Source organism: Artibeus jamaicensis, unplaced genomic scaffold, assembly GCF_021234435.1.
Source record: "Artibeus jamaicensis isolate MK-2021 breed Jamaican fruit bat unplaced genomic scaffold, CSHL_Jam_final contig_511, whole genome shotgun sequence".
NCBI classification, from domain to species: Eukaryota; Metazoa; Chordata; class Mammalia; order Chiroptera; family Phyllostomidae; genus Artibeus; species Artibeus jamaicensis.
Genome location: NW_026521866.1, coordinates 3910512 through 3931431, shown reverse-complemented (window position 1 = coordinate 3931431; position 20920 = coordinate 3910512). Strand labels below are relative to the sequence as shown.

At 32.9% G+C, this 20920-nt stretch overlaps 1 protein-coding gene across 3 annotated transcripts; it reads left to right on the top strand.

The window, feature by feature from the left end:
* The first annotated feature begins 147 nt into the window (after window positions 1-147).
* Window positions 148-19512, top strand: CEP76 (centrosomal protein 76). Of its 3 annotated transcripts, none has more exons than XM_037127313.2 (12): window positions 148-442; window positions 1482-1637; window positions 2627-2708; window positions 3343-3567; window positions 4808-4894; window positions 6615-6712; window positions 7078-7206; window positions 11250-11438; window positions 13670-13836; window positions 14986-15319; window positions 16392-16609; window positions 17409-19512. In XM_037127313.2, the coding sequence occupies exons 1-12, from the start codon at window positions 380-382 to the stop codon at window positions 17545-17547; spliced, it is 1887 nt and encodes a 628-aa protein (XP_036983208.1). In that variant the 5' UTR covers window positions 148-379; the 3' UTR covers window positions 17548-19512. The 3 variants fall into 3 exon arrangements, with proteins under 3 accessions (XP_036983208.1, XP_036983206.1, XP_053524822.1); XM_037127311.2 differs by having other exon boundaries at window positions 149-442; window positions 4808-4993; window positions 17409-19511; XM_053668847.1 differs by lacking the exon at window positions 148-442 and adding an exon at window positions 449-1139 and having other exon boundaries at window positions 4808-4993.
* Window positions 19513-20920: the final 1408 nt, after the last annotated feature.

Below are 20920 nucleotides of genomic sequence, written 5' to 3'. Positions count from 1 at the left end.
AGAAAGATCCGGCGAGGAAGGGAGATATGGGTGCGGATAGCGTATCCAAAGACATTGACAATGGGTTGGGGGGCGCTGAAGTCGCTGAGTGTGGACCCTAAGAGAGGGGGAGCGGCAGGTGGAGGTGATCAGGCAGGGCTGGGGACAGCCCGGAGGCCTAGTTCCTTGTCGTTTCTGGAGAGCGGTTGGGCACCGCGGCTGTCGCGGCCACGGTTCCCCTGAGGTTCCTTCCTCGATGTGGCGCTGCGTCCCTTGGGAGCTGAACTAGGCTAGCGGTCGCGCCGGCTTTGTGCTCAGCAGCGAATAACACTCCTGGGCGGGCCGGCCGAATTGGGGCACCTGAAGCGGAGAGAATAGGCGGCGAGACGCCGGCCCCAGCATGTCGCTGCCTCCGGAGAAAGCCTCCGAGCTGAAGCAGCTCATCCACCAGCAGCTAAGCAAGGTGAGGGACCACGGGCGCTCTTCTACCCGCCCTGTGGTCCCGAGTGTCCAGCCTGTGTCCTTTCTCCCGGCCGACCATGGCACCAGCTTGCCGGGGACTCGAGCAAAGGCTAAGATCTGCTGAGCGCGGGATGGGCAAAACTTCGGGTTTGAAGCCAGGGAGACTCACTAACCTAGATAAAAGAACAAGCCCAGAAGAAAGTGCTAGTAAGAGTCTGAGGTGATGATAGAACGGCAGTAGTATTGTGGCACAGTTGTGAAAATGTAGGGTTTATCTAACGGTTTCTGGAAGTCAAATGAGTGTAAGTTGTGTTTGGAGCAGGTTTATATTCAGAGGTCAGGAATTGGAATTACTTTAATGGTGAAAGTTGGGATGTCATTGATGTTCAACCAAGAAGTCATGCATTGAATTACTAAAAGATTTGTAATCAAAGTATTTGTGATACTTCTGAAAGTATTTGTGATACTTCAGAGCTCAAGAAGAACATTGTGCCTTTGAGATGCTCAACGGAATGCAATAAGATGAAGTAATAAAAGCTACTGTTTATTGTGTACTTGTATGCCAGGCTTTATACTGTTTAGCACTTAATCTTGACAGGGCACTCCTTTTTCCGGATTCATAAAGGGAAAATAAGTCTAGGTCACATCTAATACGTTGAAAGCTGAAGTTCACACTGTTCTTTGATCGCAGCTTATAGGTCTGTGCTCTTTTAATACTACTTTTTCAAAAGATTACTTTGGTGGTTATTTGTGGGGATATTGTAACAAAGGTAGTACATAACCAGTAGGGATTATTTCTAGAATTTGTACAAAAAGTTTTTTATCTTAAATTTTATTGTTTTTTCCTTTTAAAAAGCTACCTTTATTTTCATTGAATTTTGATAACAATTTTACCTTTACTGTTAGCTGGAGAAGCCTTCCTGAATTGAGTCTATGTATGCCTTTGTTTCTTTGGTCAGTGTTTTAGAAAGAAATTTACCAAGTGGCAGTATTTGACTACATTGTAAGATTGTAAGTTGTAATGCAAGTTTTCTACGTAGATGGACGTCCATGGCAGAATAAGAGAAATTCTTGCAGAGACAATACGGGAAGAATTAGCTCCTGATCAACAACAATTATCATCAGAAGATTTGATCAAAGCTCTTAGACGTCGGGGAATCATTGATGATGTGATGAAAGAACTTAATTTTGTTACTGTGAGTAATCCTTTAGGGGGAAGAATTGGAATGTATAAATATATTTGGGGGGCCTCTCCTTTCAGTAAAACCAGTTTAAAATAAGACCACTTTGTCTAGTAATACCTGTGTTTAAAGTACAAGCTAATGTAACAAGTAGGATTATGTATCAATGAAATTGGAGTTCTATATATTTCTCTCTACAATGACAGTTTTTCTTTTGTTGTATTGTTTCCAGGTTTGTAACTTTAAGTATATATTTAGTGAAATTAGCACTTCATAATCTCATTCATTTTTAATAATATTTTCTATAACTTTTAAAGATTAGTCTTAATTTTTAAATAAGCACTTTTGGGACAGTATTCTCTGTAATTAAGAAATTATCAATTTAAGAAAATAACTGCATAAGAACCTTCCAATCTTTTCATACAAATAGGTCAATAGTGGGATGAATGTACAATTTAGTAAGTAGGCCTTCTTTTGAAAGTGAGGCAATAATGAGAAAATGTGACCTCAATACTGGGTAGTATAATGTAAAAATTGGATGGACTTCATAAGACACCAGGGAATAAGTATTTTAACACAGCATCCTTTTTTGGGTTTTTGAGGTTGTAAACCCATTTGGTGTAAAAATTGACCTAATAACAGCTTTTGCTGTGTGAATGTTACTTCCTTATTAAAAATCAGTACATGGTGAAACATAAGCCAAATGTTATATAAGGTTTAGAGAAAGTTTAACCGTATTTCAGGTATTAGGGATTTGTTTTTTAGCATTCTGTGTACACTGCTTTAAGACAGTTTTATTTCTTAATGTTAGACTTTAAGAATAACCAGTTGCATCACCTCTCTTGCAGACTTTTCATTATTTTATGTACAGAAAATAGGGGTCTTTTGAGGGGGCTTTATACTATTTATTTTTGGTTCAGTTCTTAATTCCATTATTGGCATTTTCTTGCTTAACTATAATTTTTGTTTTCTAATTTGTTTTGATTTTTTGTCTGCTTTTCCAGGACAATGTTGATCAAGAACTCCCTCCCTCTCCAAAACAATCAGTTTGTTTTACTGATAGACAATCAACGTTGTTAAAAAAAAGTATGTTATTTTTTTTCAATATTAATTTAGTTGTGGATAGTACTATGGTAGATGTACTTTAGTGTTTGGTATTTGATAGAAAACATTTCAATCCCCCTTCCCCCAAAACGAAATACTTAGATTTTTGTGAATAATCATCCAAAGAACTTAGATTCTGTTTTACATTAAGTATATATCAGAAGATTTAATGTATAGCATAGTGGAAGCAAAAACAGGACCACCTGTTTCTTGTGTTTTAATGCTTTATAAAAATTGTTTAGCTTTGTTTTTTTAGTGTACGGTAATTATCTCACAACACTTTGCTGAGTCAAGGTTATTGTCTGAGTTGGTCTGTGGAGGTGAAGGTGAATGTTGGATGAGCAACTAACAGTAAAGGTATCCTGAACCTTGGCTCTGACTCCTTTTTAGCTGGAGAAAGTAGCCAGAATATAAACTCAGATAAAAGGCTTCATATCATGTATCTTTTCTTCTCTGGGTGCATATGGTCCTGGTATATAGTAATTGTGTTACTTTTTTATTTTTTCCCTAGTATAGTTTTATGAAATATTTTTGTCAAATTGTTATTTCCTGTTGTCTTGATCACATTCCTTAAGTTATTTGGCAGTTTCCTCATATATATTGCTACACTTTACAGCTAATATTGATCCAACACGGAGGTATCTTTACCTTCAGGTTTTGGGTGGAAAAGCTTTCTTGGAACATCTGCAAGAACCTGAGCCTTTACCAGGACAAGTTTGTTCAACCTTTACTTTATGTTTGCATTTTCGAAACCAACGTTTTCGTTCTAAACCTGTTCCATGTGCCTGTGAACCAGATTTTCATGATGGCTTTTTACTTGAAGTACACAGAGAAAGCTTAGGTAAGGATCAATAATGAATTGTCATTTAACTGAGTAAATCTTTGTGAGGTTTTATTATAGAACAACAATAACTTGCTGTAAGGAGAGATTTATAATGGATGAATCATCCTCTTTATCCTTTTGTTTTATTTTTTCCTCCACTGCTCCTTTCTATATAAACTGCTTCTTGCTCTGTTTTCTGCTGATTAATTTTCCCTGAAGATTACTTTTTGACTGTTTAGTGATAAATATTTAAATACATACTAGGTACATGGTGTTATGCTAGGTAAGTACTGGGGATATAATAGAGAATGAGACACAATCCTTCTCATTTATGAAAGATTACTATATTTATGATATATAATTTTTGAAGATCAAAGTTTTTTTCAAAGATTTTTTAAATTTATCTTTAGAGGGGAAGGGAAGGAGAGAAGGAGAGAAATATCAATGTATGGTTGCCTCTCATGAGTCCCCTGCTGGGAACTGGCCTGCAACCCAGGCATGTACCCTGACTGGGAATTGAACCTCGATCGTGTGGTTCACAGGCCCACACTCAATCCACTGAGCTACACCAGCCAGGGCTGAAAATCAAAGTTTAAGTGTGAATCTGTAACTCATATTTGGAACTTTAAAATTATGATATGTGATTCCTGTAATTGTTTTTTTACTATTCCTATGAAGGTATTTTGTACGTTTTTGTCAATGTAGAAATTTTTATATTTGTAAACTTAGCAGAATTGTAGAATTATGCCTTCAGAATTTTAGTACTGCTAAATGCAGTACTAAAATTTATTATTTTCTTCCCTGGAGAAAAATGTGTGTAGAATCCTAATAAAACAGTTAATGGCTTAAATTACTAGCTCCAAGGTGCTAGATCTTTCAGTTTGGGGTAGATAATACAGTTACTATTTCTGGAGTTTTAGTCATAAAAGTAGTTTGGGAATTAACGTTGACATATTTGAATTATTGTAGTAGCTTATAGTTTAGTTATGTACTTTTAATGAGTAGACATATCTTAGAGATCAGAAAGCACTGTTATACATTAATTAACAAAATAACTCATCACAGTTCTTCCAGTCCTCTTAAAAGCTGTGAGAAATTGGACTGTACTTTTATTCCCAGTTTATCACATACTCTCTGAGACATTATCAAATTATTCTATTTGTTTTTGTAAAAGTTTTAATAGTTTTCAATAAAGTATTTTATTTTTGCCTGACTGAATATGTAATGTGGTGTTATTTTTGTTTGTTTCTATTGCTAGGTGATGGAACTAGAATGGCTGATTCTACAACAATGTTATCAATAAGTGATCCAATCCATATGGTGCTAATCAAAACAGATATATTTGGTGAGATCACTTTAGTAGCATCCTATTTTCTTGAATGGCGATCAGTTTTGGGCTCAGAAAATGGAGTGACTAATCTTACTGTGGAACTTATGGGTGTAGGTATGATGATTAATATCACTGTTATATTTTTATAGCCCCAGTTTGTTTGTAAATATACTTTATATTCTTAAAATGCTTTTATAAACCAAGAGCCAAAAATGTTGGAAAATTTCTTTAGAATTACAATCAGACTCCAGCGTTGTAGTCTTAGGAAATGTCTTTAAGAATAGTATGAGTGCAGAACTTCACAGTCATTTTGGCCTTGTCTTAGTGAAAATTTCTTTCCTAGGAAATGGATATAGAAATTTTGAGGATTTTCTTTTTCAGACTTATTTGATTATATGTGAGGCTATAGAGAAGATTAAGATTCTACACACATGCATGCATATACATAGAATAATCTCCATTCCCACACCCCAGGAGATAGTGCATCCCTATTAGTACTGGTGGTTTCCTGCAGCACCTGTTCTCATGGTAGATTTTCTTTTACATGTAGAAAACTGGTACTCAAAGAGGAGCTAATTTGCTAAATGTCAATATCAATAAATAGTGGTTTGAAGATAGAGATGGTGGTTATCTTATTGACCGCTGTCTCCTTGGACTCTTGCATAATACTTGGTTTGTAATACATGTTTACTAATACACTGAAAAAATAAAAGCTGCCAGTGTTTTATCTTTAACATAATGGAAGTTCTTGATATTGAAACTTAATCACAGTTTTAAATCTAGCCACTGGACAATGTAGCTTTAGTAATTTAGATTTTCAAAAGTCAGACCCTGACTGTGTTTTTCCTTAAATAGAAAGTAGAGAAAAAAGTTTTATGTAGGATGCTTATTTCAGATGTGATACCCATTATTTGTCTTCACATATGGACCTAACATGATGTATATCCTTATGACCCACAAACAAATATATTCTGATTCACCAAAGAAATATTAAATTGTTTTGTTGTGAAGTATATTTGTTTTCTCATTCATTATATACAGGCATGGATTAAAAATTTGTACTCATGTTGATGTGAAAAATGGGAAGGGATAAATGGGAATTACTAGATGTGACAAAAAGTATAAATATTATCTGAGAATGAGATACTAACAGTTGCTTTGACTTTGGTTTAAATATGTCTGGTTGGTATTATATATTTAATTAAGTTAAAAATTAAGGTTTCCAAATCCTTTAGGTCTGAAAGTCCCTTAAAATGTGATTAGGATCCTGGCTGGTGTAGCTCAGTGCATTGAGCGCAGGCCTGTGAACCAGAGGATCAAGGTTCAATTCCCAGTCAGGTCACATGCCTGGGTTGAAAGCCAGTTCCCTGCAGGCCAGTTCCCAGCAGGGGATGCACTAGAGGCAACCATACATTGATGTTTCTCTCCCTCTCTCCTTCCCCTCTAAAGATAAGTAAATTTTTTAAAAATTACTTCTTTAAAAAAAGAAAATGTGATTAGGAAGCTAAGAAAATAGGTAATCTCCTTAAAATTAGATGAAGGCCTTTGTACCCTATGAAAACTAACTTGATTTTATTTATTTTTAATATAAATATTAAAGGTGATATTGAATATTATCTTTATTCCATAGAAATGGTAAAGCACAAAATGCTTTAATTATTTTGATTAGACTTTGGTAGACTAAATATATATAGTATTAAAACCTGAAGTTCTAACTATTTACTTATATTTATAGGCACAGAATCAAAAGTTTCTGTGGGAATTTTAAATATAAAACTTGAGATGTACCCATCACTCAATCAAACATTATCCCAAGAAGTAGTGAACACACAGGTAAATAATCCTAAATTTTTTTTCTTTGTATATGTGTTTTCATAGTAGTATATTTACTTGTTGATCCTAGAAAGCACTCTTTTTTTTAAAGAAAATTACAATATATCAGTTTTAAGCAAGAGAATAACAATAAAATTCAGTATTTTAAAATTCTTTGGGAGAAAAAGATCACTCTTGTATCGAGATTGGTTTGTATTGGGGGAAGAGAAGAAATAGGGAAGTCAGTCATGAGTCTCTTATAGATAAGATGGTGGTGGCTTAGATTAGGGTGGTGGTAGAGATGGAAAGAAATGCATAGATTTGTTACATATTTTATAGTAATTAAGGAGAATGAATAGAAATTGAATTTTTTTTTAAATTTCAAGCTTGCTTTGGAACGTCAGAAAACTGCGGAGAAAGAGCGATTATTTCTTGTATATGCTAAGCAGTGGTGGAGAGAATATTTGCAAATTCGACCCTCACACAACTCACGGCTGGTTAAGATTTTTGCTCAGGTTTGTAAATTGTATTAGAAAAGATTCACACCTGTATTTGATATTTACTGTTTGTTTATATGCATTTTATTTAACTTGAATTTTTATAACTCTAGAAAAATGAAAATTTATTTGCAAAATAGAATGTTAATTTTGTAATACTCTTTTTCTGAGTAGGTGAGTGATATTTTTTGGACCGTAAGTTGTACCTCGGTTTTAGAGGAGGAAAATAGGAAAAAAATTTTTGAAGAAAAAACATGTGGTAAAATATTTAGTAACATAAATAACATAATATTTCACCAATGTAAATGTAAACAGAATCAACAGCAGCATTAACAACCATTATTGGGGGGGTGCATCTTATAGTCCGAAAATATGGTAATACAATCTGTTTTCTTTTGCTTTTCATTTTTAACTGTTTTCTTAAACCCTTTTTGAATATACTTTATTTATAGTTGAAAACCCTTTTGCTTAACTTTGTGTCCTTGATTGATAGTTAGTATTAATTACATAGTGTTAATAGATGCATTAATATTAGTATAATGTAATATTTTGTATTATATTTCTCAGATCCTGTGCATTCATTTAGCTTTACTCGACATTCTGTAGATTTTTAGGACAGAATAAAAGTGGTTTAACTTTTAGATGAGGAGCTTAGGAGTAGGGGACTCTAGTTGACTAGTGGTGGGAATCAGGAAAATGGCTTTTGACTTTACAATAACATTACCTGTACATTGAATGACTGGGTAGGCAGGGTATCAGTGATATTAGGACGAGGGCAAATAGGAAACCAGTCAAAATAGAACTGGTGTATTTAGTCTCGTCTATTTAGTTTGACCTATTTAGTCTGCTGTCTATTTAGTCTGACATTAGGTTGGTTCTCCACATGTAGATCAGGGAGGACCTGACATGTGGCATTGGGGTGATATCGAGAGTGGAAGAGGTAGATAAATTAGAGAAATGGCAAATGAAAGAGGAGGAGGGAAAGGATGGGATATGCAGTTAAAGGAATCAAGGAACTGAGGTTATCTTTTAGGAAATATTACTTCAGTTCCTGTCTCAGAATTCATTGTAAGAAGACCCGAATCCTATAAGGTTGTTAAGTCTCATTATAAACATACAAAATTGGCAAGTGATCAGGCATTGCTACTTTTTGCAAACAGTATGAAGGATAGAGAAGTGAAGAGTCTTCTAAGTTCAAATAGCAACTCAGTCGTGGCAAACTATTAAATTGCAGTTTTAATTACTACTTTTTAGTTTGTGCTCTTTTCCATAAATACAGAGTAAATGTTTATCTTATTTAGGTTCCTTTCCTAGTAGTATTTCTTGCTGCTTCTTTCTGTATTTGGCTGGATATGAAATTAGGAACAACAGTAATCTAAGGCACCAATCTAATTACAAAAACTATAGTTTCAAGTAAAAATTATTTTACACTGTATGAAAATGAATTTCCGGTGCTTCTGTGCAAAAGAGGGAATAGTATATAATAGCTCTGTCCAGTAGAACTTTTTGCACTGATAGAAATGTTCTATATCTGTGGTAACCCTAGCCATTTATGACTTGAACACACAAAATGTGGCTGACATTATTAAAGAACTGAATTTAAAATTTTGTTAATTAAAACTTAAATAGCCACATATGGTTAATGGAATTCTTTTAGACAGTACAGGTTTAGAGGTTGAAATACTGAAAATTTCAAGATACTTAAATAGTTTATGAGGATATATTTAGGTAATATTAGGAATATTACTATAATGAAATAATTAATGATATATCTTATATTCCAGGGTGCTACTGTTGATGACTGGCATAGGGTGAATGCATCCATTGTTTTTACATTTTCATTCCTTTCTTGCCAGTTAGTGGAGTCGTAAGGATAGGACAAACTGGCCCATACAGGAACTAAATTTATCACCTTTATCCTAACCAAACTATAGAATGCCCAGGGATATTGCACTTAATAATCTATTGTTCTTTTAATGATAGTTTGTATATTTTCTGTGCAAAAATTAAATGTTACAGAAATAACCTTAAGACCATATTACCACATTGACCTTAAGAAAATATTACAAATCACTTGAAGATTGAGGCTATCCTTTTGATGTTCATATTGTGATTTTAGGACTTAATATTCTCTTACTATACTAAGTTACTAGTAATGTTGAATTAATGTAAAAGGAAATCCAGGTAACAGTTCCCTAATTCCCTCCAAATTTGGAATCATGATTTTCTATTTTAAAAAACAGTACCTTCTGAGAGAGTCACAGAGAAAAAGATAGAGGACCCTGACTGGAGCTTGAGTTGCTTCTGTGTCCCCTTCAGTGTTTTAAAAAAAAAATCAGTGCTTTAAAACACTCTCTGCCTAAATCTTTCTTCTTCTCCTTTCTCTGTTCTTAGTTTACTTACCTGTCCTTGGTTCTTACCTTGTCCTATTTCAGCTGTTCTAGTTGACTCCTTCATTTTGTCTCTATTTCTAACTCCTAAGATAGCATAGACTGATGGAGAGTAAGTGACCACCATGAAGGTGTTAAGAGTAGTGGGATGAGAGAGGACGGGAGTGGGGGTGGGAATCAGTGCCTTTTAGAATAATATGAGTAGTAATCATAATAGTCATTTTGCTCTGCATCATATAAAAATTCATGATCTTACAGTAATCAAGTATAAATAGTAATATATTGGGAAAATGATGTTATTGTGGTATAGAAAGACATCAGTGGTTCTGATAATTCAAATATGTGGTGTTTCTGTTCACTGAGTTAGGTTGTATTTTTCAAGAGCCTTGCTGTAACAGTTTTAAATCATCTCTGAACTTTGAATAAAAAATGGCCCTTTGAGTTTATCATCTCAGTAATCATGAAATCAAGGAAAATAAGGGCTTTGATAATATTAACTCTAAAAGCACAGTGGCGAATAATCATCAGAGATTTTTGTATCCATAGTATTCAGTTCAAGTGCTAGGATACATCTTATATTTAAAATGTAAGATGTTTTTTAAAACGATTTTCAGAACTCTGCTTTCAGTTGACTTGGTTAACAAATCATTGTTTCCTGTAGATGTCCAGATAGAAACAACTTAAAAATGAGCTCTGAATTATCAGCTAATCAGAAGTTATTTGTTCTGTTTGGATATATGTTATTAAATTATGTATGATAATATGAAAGAATAGTTTGGTTTATCCCCCACCCATCTGCTTACCTTTTTTTTAGAGGATTTTTTTAACCTTATGGTGGAATAAATGACAAACATATGGTATATATTTAAAGTGTTCAATGTGATCATTTGATATATATTGTGGAAAGATTACCAAGATCAAGATAATGAACACATCCATCAATCACCTCACATAGTTAACTTTTGTGTGTGTGCGCTAAGAAAAGTATACCTGAAAATTTGTACCTTTTGACCTATATCACCCATTCTCCTTCCCCCAACTACCATTTCTGTGAACCTCGCTTTTTTTTAAGATTCCACATGTAAGGGATACCATACAGTATGTGTCTTTTTCTGTCTGGCTTATTTCACTTATTACAATGTACTCAGGTTCATCCATATTGCAAATAGCAGGATTTCCTCCTTTGTTACTATTGAATAATATCACAGTGTGTGTATGTACCACATTTTCTTTATCTGTTCATTCGTTGAAGGTCATGTTGGTTGTTTACATATCTTGGCTATTGTGAATAATGCTGCAGAGAACTTGGGTGTGCAAATATCTTTTTGAGATACCGATTTCAGTTACTTTGGATATATATCCAGGAGTGGTATTGATGGATCATATAATAGTTCATGTTCTTTGGAGTAAGTTCAGTAGTTGAATCCTGGCCCTGTTGCATAATGGCTGTAGCTTCAGTTTCATCTATGAAATGAAAGTAACAGAGATGTTACCAGTATTTAAAGATATATTGTATGCATAGCACTCAGCAACCTACTACTGGATACAAGGTAATCCATCACTCAGTGTTATCCAGAATTGTTTTAACACACAGTTAATGTACTCTAAGAAAAGATGTTAAAATTGGAAATATTAACCTTTCATACAGATGTTTTCCCGCTCTTCCTCCAGGATGAAAATGGGATAAATAGACCAGTCTGTTCCTATGTTAAACCACTTCGAGCTGGGCGGCTTCTGGATACCCCAAGGCAAGCAGCAAGATTTGTAAATGTCCTTGGTTATGAAAGAGCCCCTGTTATTGGAGGAGGAGGTAAACAGGAACAGTGGTGCACTCTGCTGGCCTTTCTCTGTAGAAATAAGGTATCCTATATACATAATAGCATTAAAAAGCAGTACATCATAATTACTTGTGAATCTACGGTATATTTGTAAAATAACACAAAAATGTACAAACTATGAATTTAACAAGTTATAATCTTTTTACTATTTTTCTTAACATTTCAATGTCAATACATAAAGAAGAAAACTTAGCATCTTTATTTTCATGTGTAGTTTCTTATTTAATGTAATGTGATTTCTGTGAGGTAGGGATCTGCAAGTACTATTAGGTCAGAAATCAAGATACAGAGGTAAACAGTGAGTGAGTGAGAGCACCAGGACCAGTACTATGGTGTTCTAGTACTATTAATGTAAAGTTTGCTTATTATTCATGTATTAAAGTTTTTTAAAAAGAGAAAATGGTAGTACAGAATGAATATGGAAAAATTCTTGGGTTCATTGGTGTTTTGTTTAGTATTGAATATAAGTATATATTTAAGAGTTTGTGTAATTATGAGATATTTCCTAATCTTATGTGTTCCAAAAATGTTGATAATGTAAAAATAAGTCAGACTGTCTTCATTCCAATTCTGTTGAAATAGAATAGAAAAAAATTATTGTATTATTGTTTTGAAATACTTTTGTGTAGTCTGAAGTTATGTAACTGGTATAGATATTCACAAGGCATGCTCATGCAATGGAAGAAACTATATTAGAGATTCATTTTCAGTTAGAACAATTTTGTCTTAAAGATAATTGAAAATAGTTCAACATTACTTACCAAAATTATTTTGATTTATTCTCAAGCTATAGTTTCCAAAAGATTTAAACTTTTTTATTTCAAACATAGTAGGAATGGTATGTATTTAAAATTACTATGTAAATAGTTTTTGATAAAGTAAATAAACACTTTTGATTCACTGTTTTAAGTTTGTTCATAAAGAAAGCACAGCTTAAATTAGAAACTTAAAAATTATTTAAAAATTTTTCTGGCACAAAAAACAGGATTACAAGGGTAAAAGTGAAATTTCACCCGTAATTTTATTACCAATTTATTATGTCTATAATTTTATATTTTTATGTTTTCCTCCTGTTATGTATTATTTTCCTTCCATACATACAATTGCTATAAGTAAAATTTGTATCCTGCTTTATAATTTAACATTATGCTATGAACATTTACCTATGTGTTGCTAGTCTTTATGATCTTCGTCTTTAAATGGCTGTGTAAAGTTTTCTTGAGTTGAAATAAAAGGTACTTAACTATTTTCCCATTGTAAGGACTGTTTCTTTTGGCAGTGTTAGGTTTGTTTCCAGTTTTTTGCTGTCATTGAGAATGATTTTTTTCCATTGAACATTTTTGGTTGTATTGTTGGGCTTTTAAAAAAAGTATAAAATCTCAATATAGAAATTACTGGGTCTAAAAGGTTAGATATGATATTTTGTCAAGTCAATTTAATGATTATAAAATGCTGTTTATTACGGTTAGTAAAAAGCAACAGTGGAGAACCATAAATACAAAATTTTGGGGATAAAGATGTCATCCACTCTAATACTGAACTCAGTAGTTTTTTTCACTTTTGCATATTACCTGTATTCCTATGCTTAAATACATAGCTTCATGTAATTGTAACCTTACTCTTTAATATGGTTTTTCACAGAACATATCAGATGTTTTTTATTTTGTAGTTTTTATAATTTTTTAAATTATGAAAGTAATATAACATTATCAAAGAGAACTTAGAAAATATTTTAGAAGGGAAAATTATATATAGCTACCCTAATTATAGCCATTGTTGGCATTTTGTTGTATTGTATCCACTCATTTTTCCTATGTATTTTTTTCCACAATCATAAATAGCTACTGTGACTCATTGTTTTCAATTTGTATATTTTTCTGTTTATTTGCATTTCCTGCTCTATGATTTGCCAGCATGTCTGTTCATGTCTCTTAGTTGTACCTTTTAAAAATCTTACTGCTTTTCTATGTTGTATGAGTTTTTTTATAAGCTCTTGAATATCAATGTACCGTCTTAAAGTATAAATGTTATGATTATTAGATTTGTAAGTACTAACTTTGTAAAATAATTTAGGCTCTTCTAAGTTTCATATATTCTGTTTCCATCTCTATGGTTTCAGCTTAACACTGGACTAGTGATTAAAAGTGAAAAATTTAATGATACTTTTTATTGTCATTTTGTATTTAAATATTTAACAAGAAGATGATATGAAGGAACAGCTACTTAATTTTTTTATTTTGTTGTATTTTCTAGGGTGACTGTGAAGATCATGCTAACCTTCTGTGTAGCCTTCTTCTTGGATATGGATTAGAAGCCTTTGTCTGTGTTGGGACTAAAGCAAAAGGAGTACCTCATGCTTGGGTTATGACTTGTGGAACTGATGGAACTATCACTTTTTGGGAGAGCTTAACAGGACACAGGTTTGCCAACTAAGTTTACAAAGATATTTTAAAAAGATGCAAATGTTTTGAATTATAGGTTCTTTGTTTATATTGATGGTTCTTAAAGCTACATGTTAATTTTAGTTATTACAGCCTTTTTAGTGACTATGTAAAAAATTATTTCAATTAAAAGAGTTATGTAATTAAACTCTAAGAAAATTTGTACACCTAAAATATTCTTTACCAACATAATATTGGCAAAAAATAAATTATGGTATATTTACTTTTAATTTTAGGTGTATGATTGTCATATGATTGTCATATGCTTTTTCTGATGACAGTCTCTAAGCCTGAAAATAAATGTTGAAATCATGATTTCTTTTGAATTTGATGTGATGAACTCCATGAATTCACTGGACATTTTTTTTAGTATTATTGCCTGTCATCAGATTTTGAAAGTATTAAATGCTTCTTCCTCCTTCAGACATTCACTTTCCTCATAGCACTGTTTTTCAGTTTCATTACTTTTACTTTGACTCTTCTCAGTTTTTCTTTATCCTATTTTTAAATATTGGAGATCCTAAAGGCAAAGCCCTAAGCCCTTTTCTCGTTTTTCTAGGTTCTTTTTTTCTAGTTGACAAGCATTTTGATTAATTTTACTTCATCTTATATAGCTAAATTATTTTAATTTTATCAGTTTGAGAGAGAGAGAGGAAGAGAGAGAGAGAGAAACATCTGTTTGTTGTTCCCCTTATTTACACATTCATTGGTTGATTCTTATAGGTGCCCTGACCAGGGACTGAACCTGCAACCTTGGAATCTCAGGATGATGCTCTAATAACCTGAGCTACCAGGCCATGGCTGTAGCTGAATTATTAATACAACTCAATTGTATTAATTGAGATATATGTTTTTTATCTTAACAATACACAAAGAAGACATTCTCATGTTAAAGGAATAAATTTGGTTTTTATAGCATAAGTTATGCTATGTAATCAATATAGAGTAATATAGAAATATAAGAAAGGAATAAGGGAGAATAAGGGAGAATTTCTTATAGAAATATAAGAAGGGAAAAGTGAGTATTAAAACTCCAGTCCTGGGAAATAGGGCATTAAGTGTCCTCAATAAGATGCTGCCTTCCTAATTTTTAAGTTCTTATATAACATCATGATTTATCTTTTTTAGGTACATCCACAAATCTACCAATCCTGATGAACCTCCAGTTGCTGAACAGCCCAAACCACTGTATCCATATCGAACAATTGGTTGTGTTTTCAATCATCAGATGTTTCTGGGAAATTGTCAGTCCTCTGACTCAGTAGAAATCTGTGTATTTGATTTGAACGATGAATCTAAATGGAAACCCATGAGTGAAGAAGCAATTAAATCTGTGTGTGCTCCTGGAGCTACAACATCCCTTCCTCCCTTTCCACCTCTTTGTGCCTCCACAATTGATGCTTCTGTAACAAGTAATGAAATAGAAATGCAGCTAAGGTTACTAGTGTCAGAGCACAGGAAGGTAATTAACACTGAAATTTGTAGTTTCATGCATTCGTTCATTTGTTTATATATAAACAGTTTTTGGGAGGTGTGTATGATAGTGTCAGTCACTATTCTAGCCCTGAACAAAGCAAATACAGTCCCTACCTTTATGAAGCTTATAGTTTTAAAAATCATGAGAATTAAGTTCTGAGACCCAGAAATTTCTCAATTCACCAATACTTAACAGAATTTATTATTTCTAGAAATAAAGAGTAAGTGCCCAATAAATGTTTGAGTTTAATTATATATGCAGTTTGTTGTCTTTCCTATACTTGACTTTATCATAGAAGCAATCAAACTAAGCAAATTTAATCTCACTAAACTCTAAAGTTAAATAAAATGTGACCTCAAAATTTACTGACACTGTCTTCTGTAGTAGGACTATTTCATATGATCTTTTCTAGTGGATGTTAAAGAAGTATAGAATTTGCCCTGATGGGTGTGGCTCAGTGGATAGAGTGCCAGCCTGCAAACCAAAGGGTGGTGGGTTCAATTCCCAGTCAGGTCATGTGCCTGGATTGCAGGCCAAGTCCCCATATGGGATGCGCAAGAGGCAACCACACATTGCTGCTTCTCTTCCTTTCTCTCTCCCTCTCTTCACCTCTCTAAAAATAAATAAATAAAATCTTTTTTAAAAAAAGTGTAGAATTTGGAGTCTTCACTAACATCATTATGTTGAATGTTTTTTTGTTTTCTTTAATAGGTAAAGCCTGATAGCTATAGTTTTTATGTATTTTTATAATTAATAGGAAGTTTAAAATTGACAGGTTTAAAAATCTTGACATTTTAAAATAATCAACATGTTTGTCATGATTTTTTTTTATTGATTGGTTTTAGAAGCAAAGGGAGAGAGAGACCAACATCGATTTGTTGTTTGACTTATTTATGTGTTAATTGGTTGATTATTGTATGTGCCCTGACTGGAAATCAAACCTGCAGCCTTGGTGTATTGCAACAACATTCTAACCAACTGAGTTGCCTAGCAAGGGACATATAATTGATTTTTTAAATGTTCATGTAATTTACTTTTTTTTTTTTGATTGCCATAGGATCTGGGCCTCACTACTGTTTGGGAAGACCAGCTTTCTTATCTCTTATCACCAGCTTTGGCTTCTTATGAATTTGAGCGTACAACAAGTATATCTGCAGGCAATGAAGAATTTCAGGATGCCATAAGGAGGGCTGTACCTGATGGTCACACATTTAAAGGGTTCCCAATACATTTTGTGTATAGAAATGCAAGGCGTGCGTTTGCCACATGTCTTCGGTAAGATGGAATTTATGAATTCATAAATGTTTTTGAGGAGGAATCTTAGAAATCAGTTATTTAGGAATGAGTTCAGAATTGCATGGGGAACTTTTATAATGACTTAATTTCCTTGCCACAGATTGTGATTCATTAGGTCCGCAATGTAGCTCTTGATAGTTTGGGATAGTTTTCCTAGTGATTTTGGTGCAATTGGTTGAGGATCTCAGATCTTGACTAGTATAATTTTTTAAATGTATAGATTATAAGAAAATAGGCCATTATTTGAATAGCTTGTTGAAATTACGGAGCCACTGGAAGCAGATATAGGATTTAAAAATATTATTTAAAATACCAATTTATGGCCCTGGCCAGGGTAGCTCAGTTGGTTAGAGTGTAGTTCTGATACCCCAGGGTTGTGAGTTCAGTCCCTGGTCAGGGCATATACAAGAAGCAACAAATGAATGTATAAATATGCAAATTGATGTTTCTTTCTCCCCTACCCCTCTCTAAAAAATTTAATTAATGTGTCCTGGTTGGTGTGGCTCAGTGGATTGAATGCCGGCCTGTGAATCAAAGGGTCACAGGTTTGATTCTCAGTCAGGGCACATGCCTGGGTTGCAGACCAGGTCCCTCGGGGGGTGCGTGAGAGACAACCACACATTGATGTTGCCCTCTTTCTCCCTCCCTTGTCCTCTGTCTAAAAATAAATAAAATCTTTTTAAAAATAAAAAATAATAATTAATTAAAAATACTAACTTGGAAATAAAGTAAAGCCTATGTGTACTTCTCAATTTAATAAATTTTCTTCCTTCTGTAGGTCTCCTTTCTGTGAAGAAATAATCTGTTGCCGTGGAGACCAAGTACGACTGGCTGTTCGTGTCCGAGTGTTTACTTATCCTGAATCTGCATGTGCTGTTTGGATCATGTTTGCTTGTAAATATCGCTCAGTATTATAGGACTAACATTTCTATAAAGATACCTGTGTTTTATTGGGATTTTACAAATAGGATATGTTTAGGAATTATTTTAAAAATCACAATCTGGCTTGAGTGTCATATTTCAGTGTTTTTTATATCTGTAATGTTTGAAATGGAAATTATGATGTGTGTATTTAAAAATTAGGGATGAAACACTTGTATAAAATTGAGTGGACTTTAGTATGGATTAATGTATATTCTATTTTAATAAATACTTTTATTTTCACAAGTATTTAGTAGTTTAAATAATGAATGTAAAATGTACTTAGTTTTCTTTACATTAATAAGTAATCAGAAAGATACTTGTCTGAGGGTTTGAGCCATAGTAAAATCATTGTGATCATTATTATTCTTAGATTAATGGGATTATTTATATAAATTAGGAGAAATTAACCTCACAACAGATTTTCATCATGGTCATAGGAATATTTGTGACTTTCCAGAGATTTATGGGGAAGTTTTGATGCAAGATTAGGAAAAAACTAGTACTGGAAAAGCACAAGTACTAATAACAATACAAATCTCACATGAATGAAAGTACATGAATAATTTATAAGTATTTGTTAAATTTATTCATTATAAAAAAATTATTAGAAAAATTTATTTAGAAAAAATTTATTTTAGTAAAATTTATTATACCCTTTTGTTGTGCTACTGAGAAATTGTTACCTGTAATTTATATTTGGCATTCTGTTGCTGGTTTTCTGTGGTCAAAGAATTCATTACTAACTAACTACCTTGTCGTGGATTCCATATTCTGAAAACATTTTTTCTTTCTGTTTTTTATTTCATTATAATAAAAACAGCGCATATATATGACTAATATAAATCAGAGACTCATTGTGTGAGGCCAGGTAAAAAGAAGCATACATGATTGACTCCATGCTGATGTTTGTTTTAAAATTGAGCAAGTTTTATAAGCGAACAAGCCATTGAAAAGAATAGCAGTTTGACTTTTTTGTATCGATAAGAAGCTGAGTAATGTAAGTGATAGGTTTGACTGTCATTCAACATCTCTGTGCACAGGTCTTACCAGTGTCCTTAAGTAATTGATCCTAGCCTGGTAGCTCATTTGGTTGGAGTGTTGTCCATACACCAAAACAGTTGCCAGTTTGATTGCCAGTTAGGGCACATAGCTATGTTGCAGTTTGATCCCCGTTGGGGCATGCACAGAAGGCAACTGATGTTTCTCTTTCATGTCTGCCTGCCTCTATCTGTCTCTGCCTCTCTCTCCTCTCTTCCTCTCTCCCTTCCCTCCCTCCTTTTCTTCTTTAAAAATGAGTAAGAACATATTCTTAGATGATGATTAAAAAACAGTAACTAAGAAAATAATTGTATACTAATTGGTTCTACAAGTTATGTGTTTCATTAATTTGCCATTGCAAATAAAATTATTTAATGTTTTCTAATAAATTCAACATCAAAAGATGTCCTAAAAGTACCTTTTGTTTTATTTTTAAATATAAATATTTATGGTTTAACTTGTTTTAAAAGTCTGAAAATATTCCCCTTCTGTCAATTTTCATTGAAAGCAACAATAATATGTTTTTGTGAGACTGATTTGACTTTAGAAAATTAGCAAAATAGGAATTAAGACTTTTTTATTCTGTTGCCAGTATTACTCATAAAGCTATCAATCGAGAAAATTGCTTGTTAGGGTTTAGGAATTTTTAACTTGTGGAACAAACTGAGACATGTATTAAGAGGCAAACTATATTAAGATGAAGGCTATACTATCATTGAGACTGGGCTTCATGTATTTATAAATGCTCCTTTAGTATAAATTTTAAAATAAATTTACTTTTTATGCACTTTAATAGAATCTGACATGAATTAATGTTTTTCTCCAAATATGGTTTATTGCAAAAGATTATTTCAGTGCATTTATCACTAAAATTCCACTACTTATAATAATTTTTCTTTTAAAAAATTTAATTTACCTTGTGTATTTAGCTCTGTCATAAAAGTTGTTTTTCTATTAAAAACATAAAAATTTTTTATATGTCTTGTTCTTTTTGACTGCATTTACATAGTACTCTATATCTAACATATAGGTATACTTATTTAGTAGAAGAATATCAGAAACCTAGAAACTTCATTACTCAAGCATGAACCTTTTGAATAAAATTATTAAATTCAGTTCCAAATAACCGAACACTCCAGTTACCTTATTGAAGTGTACATTTTTAGATCTGCAGAAATACACCTACAACTTCTAAGTTCTGGAAAGTTACACACATTTGAAACCCAATTTTCTGTTTCTTAACAAAATCAAGACGAGCCAAATAAAGTATACACTTTATATTTGAAAAGAATATTACTTGTAGGCTCTGGCTGGTTAGCTCAGTTGGTTAGAGTGTCATCCTATGACACTAGAGTTGTGGATTCGATCCCCCATTGGCATATACAAGAATCATCCCAAGAGTGCATAAATAGTGGAACAACAAATCAATGTTTCTGTCTCTCAACTCAAAAAAAAATTGCTTCTAAAGTAGTATTCTCTGCCAGATGTCTGGCCATCAGAATACATTATTTGTGAACTATCATTTGTTTAAACTAATTCACACTTCTGATTTCGTGCTTTACTAAACAAGAAGATAGATTAGACTGTAGTTTGCTATCTCAATTATTTTCTTTCTCAAATAATTTTATACTGAAGTAGATAAGTACAGTAACAATGATGTTTTTAACATGGACTTAACTTTTTATACCATTGAAATTAGCATTGTTTTCCAGCTGTTGGTAGTTAGGAAACAGATTGGCCGAAGCCTATATAAAATCTTAAAGTGAAACACATAAACTAGAAGCCATCTAATTTTGAAGAACCTTAACATGCTGTTTATATAGTATATTCTACATTTAAAACACTAGTTATAATTAATGCATTAAATGTGGGTATTGAAAGTATAATATTTTCTTCTGATATTTGGTTGGCATAGTCATTGTAAGTACCTTTGATTTATAAAACTGGTTTGTGAATTAACTACTTGACACCAGTGTTGAAATAGTCCTAAGGAGAGGAGAGGAGGTTATTTCAGCTGGTAAATAATTCACATAGATTCCTATGAAATAAAAGCTTTCTCTGGTTCTACGTTTTAACTATATACTTATACTCTTTTTACATGTGATTTAATATTTTATGATCTGGGATTACAGGGTTTTGGACTTGATAGGAATCTTAGGTATTCCAGTTCACCTAAGTTATAGATAAGTTCAATTTCCTGTCCGAGGATACGTACCTAGTAGCAGATTAGTTCTAGAACTAAGTTTTGACTGAGTTTACCTGTTTATCTTTTTTTGTTGTTGTTGTACTTCTGTGTGTACAAATGTGAGTTTTCCTCTCTGTGGGGAT